At 26.5% G+C, this 5,482-nt stretch overlaps 1 protein-coding gene across 1 annotated transcript; it reads right to left on the bottom strand.

Annotated features, from left to right (window-relative positions):
• Positions 1–3,356: 3,356 nt before the first annotated feature.
• Positions 3,357–3,911, bottom strand: Phum_PHUM427460 (uncharacterized protein; the record flags this gene model as incomplete). Its single annotated transcript, XM_002429265.1, has 1 exon — positions 3,357–3,911. One exon carries the CDS (start codon positions 3,909–3,911, stop codon positions 3,357–3,359), a length of 555 nt encoding a protein of 184 aa, XP_002429310.1.
• Positions 3,912–5,482: the final 1,571 nt, after the last annotated feature.

The raw sequence follows: 5,482 nt of genomic DNA, 5'->3' as shown, positions 1-5,482 counted from the left end.
TTTTTCATCATCATCATTATTATTATTATTATTATTATTATTATTATTATTATTTATGGAGAAGTAATATATGATGTATTATTACCTGGAAAAGGTATTAATAAAAAAATGACGTTTTTTTTTGTTGGGAAAATAAAAATAAAAAAAATTTTCGCGTGTTTTATTACGTAAAAAAAAAAAATTTTCACGGTCGAAATGTTTGTCTGTTTGCCTGTTTGTTTGTTTGTTTGTTTTTGAAAAATAATAATAATTTTTTTTCGGTCTCTGTTCTGTCATCGACATCATGTTTAAATATCCGTGAAATGAAAATTTAATATTTTTTTTTTTTTTTGGGAATTTTTAAAAAGTCTTTCGTGTCCGACATGTGTAATTTGTTTTTATTTTTTTTTTTTTTTAAATCGTCAAAATAACGATTTTTTTTTTTTTATTTGCCCAAGGTAAACGAGTGTGTGAAAATGTACTTAAATGGTAATAATAATAATGATAATGATAATGATAATGAAAATTTTATTTTTTTTAATTAAAAAAAAAAAAAAAAAATGTAAGCGTTTTAAAATTGAGATCGTTTTCATTAATGATTTTTTATTTTATTTTTCTTGAACACGACGAGATTTTTTTTTTTTATTGCTTTGTAAACATGGAATGAAAGAGAGAGAGAGAGAGAAAATAAATTTACATTAAAGGTTGTGTTATTATTATTATTATTATTGATTTTATTTAACAACTTTTGAACTCGGTACTCTTAAATAGTTTTTATTTTATTTTAAAACTTTCTCTTGACTACTAAAAAAAAAAAAAATTAAATAAATAAATAAATAAGAAAGAGAAATGATAAATATGTGTCTTCAAATCGTCGTTTACCGGTTTGAAATTAATAAATTAATATTTTATTAATTATTAATTAATAATCAATAATTTTTAAAAGTGGAAGAAGAAGAGTAGTAGTTGTTGTTGTTGTTGTTGTTGTTGTTGTTGTCGTTGTCGTTCCATTTAAACGGGTACTTAGATGATAAAGTTTTAAGAGTCACCTATCGGCGAATGGATGTAACTAAATTTTTAAAATTTTTATTATTTACGCGCCATTAAAGCGCTCTCGTGCGGAATTAATCGTAACTAAAATGTCAAAACGAGATTTATTATTTTCACGTAAGTTTGTTTTTTCCAATCATGGAAAATCATCATTTACCGTACGAAATTTGGGGGGGAACTGAAGGGGGAAGGGAGGTAGAGGGGAGGGAAGGTGTGAGAGAGAGAGAGAGGGAAAACGTAAGAAGAGTTGTGAGGTATCATTGACCTTGAAAATTTAAATTCAATGTCGAATCGATTTTTTTTTATAGGTATAATTTCCGACATGTTAAAAAAAAAAAAAGTTTTCAATAGGTTATCGATTATCTATCTCTTCGTCTTTTAAAATTAATAACGTTTGTTTTGTTTTAATTTTAAATAAAAAAAAAAAATTTCCGTTTAAAACGTTTATTGGGGAGAAAGAAAAAAAAAACGAAAAACAAACAACAAACAAACAAACAAACAAATGAGATAAATTAGAAAAAGTTCTTGGAATCGTGCCTTATTGAACTTGAAAAAACACACGTTTAAAAAAAAAAGAAAAAAAAATTTTGATAAGGTTGTGGCAAATGGCATTAAAAAGAGAAAGAGAGATAGAGAGAGAGAGAGAGAGAGAGAGAGAGAAAGAGAAAGAAAAACAGGCTTTTCACTGTTAATATAATCAGACTTTTCCGAGCCGATGATTGAACCTCATCGTTTTTTTTTTTTGGGTCATTAAGATAAATTCAAACGACGCCATTTTTGTTTTTGTTTTTCTTTTATAACGCAAATATCTTGTAAACTTTTCTTTTTTTTTGTCATTTCGTCTGTTCCTTCGTTCGTCGTTCATTTTCCCTAAAAGAAAAGAAAAAGAAAGGAAAAGAATAGAAAAAAAAGAAAAGAAAAGAAAAGAATAGGAAAAGAAAAGAAAAGAAAAGAAAAAAAAAGGAAGCAGAAATGTCGGAGAAAAAAAAATTTACGTTATAATAAAGACGATTTCGCCAATAATAATCATTTTAATAATAAAAGATTTCGTTTAAATTTTCCGAACCTAACTAGAGAGAGAGAGAGAGATAGATACAAAACATTCTTCTTTGTTGGGTAGTCAGACGATCGGGTCATTAGACTTTTTGGACTCAACAATTACAAAAAAGGCCCCGGTTTCGCAAATCTCGAAATATTTTTTTTTTTTTTTGTTTTTTAAACAAATTTGTCCGACTCTCAAATTTTAATAATAATAATGATGATGATGATGATAAAATAAATAAATAAAATTTCGGGGTAAAAAAAAAAAAAAATTTTTTCGAATGGAAAAATTTTTTAAAGATAATTATTAAATTTAAAGAAAAAAAAAAATTTGCAACGAAAGATTTCATGGAAAACGTAAATAAATAAATAAATATAATTATTATTATTATTATTTTTATTATTATTTATTTATTTAAAATTAGTCGATTTGACTAAAATGCCAGCTGATAGTAAAAACATAAAAAAATTAAGGTTCGCTCGTTTTCGATAACGTAAAACAAAACAAATGACGTCATAAAAACTTTAACGTTTATTTATTTTTTCAACAGAAAAAAAATTATTATGTAACATTATTATTATTATTATTATCATTATCATTATCGCTCATGGAAAAAAGATGAAGGAATCGTATAGAGTTAGAAAAAAAACGTTTTTCGATGATAATAATAATAATAATAATAATAATATATTTTCGCAATAAGGAAAAAAAAAGGAGGAAATGTTCGAAGGGGTCTGGTTGAATATTTTTTCTGGAAATTTTCGAAAAAGAAAAGAAAATTTTTTATAAAGTTTTCTTTTTTTTATTTTTTAATAATCTAAATGAATTATAGCAAAAAAAAAAAGTTTTTTTATAGTTTTATTATAGCAAATTCACATTTAAATTAAAAATAAAATTTTTAAAGAATTTAAGGGGAAAAACAAAGAGTACGCCATGTTTTTTTTTGTTTTTTTTTTTTTGATTCGGTTTTACGAAAAATTTTAATTTAAATTTTCGCGGGAAAAAAAAAATTTGCTGCGGTTCAATTTAAAAAAAAAAAAAAAAAAAAAAAAAAACGCAAATTAAAATTATATAAATTGAAATTTAACCGACACGGGGGGAGGGGGGATTTTAATACACCGCAAAATCAAATTTAATTTTTTCCCACTCGTGAAAAATGCACGATGACTTCATAATTTTAAAATATTCAAAAAAAAAAAAAGTAAATATTTGGGGAGAGGGGGGGAGTAGGTACATTATCATTAAATAATAATAATAATAACAATAGCTGGAAAATTTTTGATTTTTATCCGGATGATTTTATCTTTTGTTTTTCCGTGAGATAACGTTTTATACCGTCATTACCGAATGCATATTCGGCGATGGGTCTCCCATTGACAACCGAACCTCCGATACCCGTCACGGTACCATTTTGATGAACGGCCGTGAAAAACGTCGTGGGAGATTTGTCGGAGGGTTTGTAAACCCATTCGAGTTCGGGTACGGTTAGTGCCACGTCGACGATGGCATCCCATCCTTCGTTGACGCAATTACCGCACGTCAAAAGATTTATGAATGCTTGTTGCCTGTTGAGTAAATCTTGATACAGTGAATGTACGCCGCCCAAAAGAGTGTTGAACAAGGTACCGATACCCAATCCGTAGGATGGATTACCCGGGGGTATTCTAGACCCGTGCACGGGTATATTTTTAACGAGATCAGGGAATTCCTCTCGGATTTTTTTAAACGTGATAAAACCTTTATTCGCGTTTGGTTGTAACGTTTCATCATCGCCGTGACCCATCATCGTTTCCACGGGTTTTTCCACATTTTCATCTTTCGTACCTGAAATTAATAGCATTAATAATGATAATTATAAATCGTCGTATAACTATACATTCATCAATATACGAATAAATTTTTTTTTTTTTTTTTTTTTAATTTGAAAAATCGTAACGTGATCGCGCACAACCGAAAATAATAATAATAATAATAATAATAATAATAATAATGATAATAATAATATGAATTCGTACCTTGTGGAACGCTATTAACACCGACGCACAAAATCACTCCGATTAATATAATTTTTATAAACGTTTTCATTATTATTATTATTATTTAAAATTTTCAATTTTAACTCAACGTGAAAAATTTCTTTGACGAATGTTTTCGATTAGTGCCACGTTAGCCCTTATATGTATTTTTCGGACATTATTAATCTTAATTATTTTTTTCATTTTTGATAAATAATAGAAAATTCGATTTTGTATACCTTGTCCAATGATAAAATAATTGAAATACCTTAAATGTGACGATGATGATAATAATAATTTTAAAATGTTCGACGACGTTCGAAATGTTTCGTTTGAATTTTCCTTTTTCTTTTTTTTTTTTTTTTTTTTATTAAGTTATACTAATTAATTTGATTCGTTTTTGTTATTATTATTATTATTATTAATAATCGCGACGATGAGTTTATGTACCTGTGGGAATTTCCCAGCATTTATTCCAGGTTCGATTTTCGGTTTTTCCTCAGATATTTTCTTCATACCTTGTAAGGATGTAAATCGTTCAACGCAATGCGCGCCATTATTATCGATCGATCGATCGATCGATGTATCGATTTATCGAAAACCGGATATCGTTGAAATATTATTTATCTTATGATTAGAATTTTTTAACGACAGTAAAAAAAAAAAAAAAAATCTAATGACACGAACGATCGTCCAAAATCCTCCATCGTCCCAGGGAAAACAAAAAAACCTTGAAAATAGAAAAATTAAAAAAAAAAATTTGTGACAAAGAAAAATATATTCATACGATATAAATATTTTTACGTACGTTAAATATACCGAGAATGATTGACTGATTGATTGATTGATTGATTGATCATCGATCGAAGGGATGATGATTAAGTAGTAGAAAAAAAAAAAAAAAAATTTCGCGTCGTCGTCGTTTGATGAATTTTTTCTTTTTCTACGAAATAAATAATAAGATTGATGATTTTTTTTTTCGAAACTTTATAATTCAGGTACGCGAATATTATCATTATCATTATCATTATTATTTCTTTGTACGCGCGTAATAAAATCCCTTGAATCCCTATCAGTTGTTTTTTTAAATGGAACAATTCCGAACGGTTCGTGTGACAAATAAAAAAAAAATAAGTAAATTTTAGAATCACCGTTAAAATTATAGACTTTGGTAATTGGAATAATAATGATAATAATAATAATAATAATAATAATAATAATAATAATAATAATAATAATAATAATAATAATGATAAAATTAATTATAATTGAATGTAATTTGAAATGTGAGCGTTAACTGTAAACATTTTCTAAGGATTTTATTAATTATTATTTTTCCACAGCAGAAGACCAAGGTTTACTTTTTTATTTGTAGTGTGAGTCATGATGGTCAAAG

The sequence above is a fragment of the Pediculus humanus genome, genomic scaffold (genome assembly GCF_000006295.1).
Source record: "Pediculus humanus corporis 1103172108195 genomic scaffold, whole genome shotgun sequence".
In the NCBI taxonomy this organism is placed as follows: domain Eukaryota; kingdom Metazoa; phylum Arthropoda; class Insecta; order Psocodea; family Pediculidae; genus Pediculus; species Pediculus humanus.
Note: the sequence above shows the minus strand (reverse complement) of the source record. Positions and strands in the feature narration are given on the sequence as shown.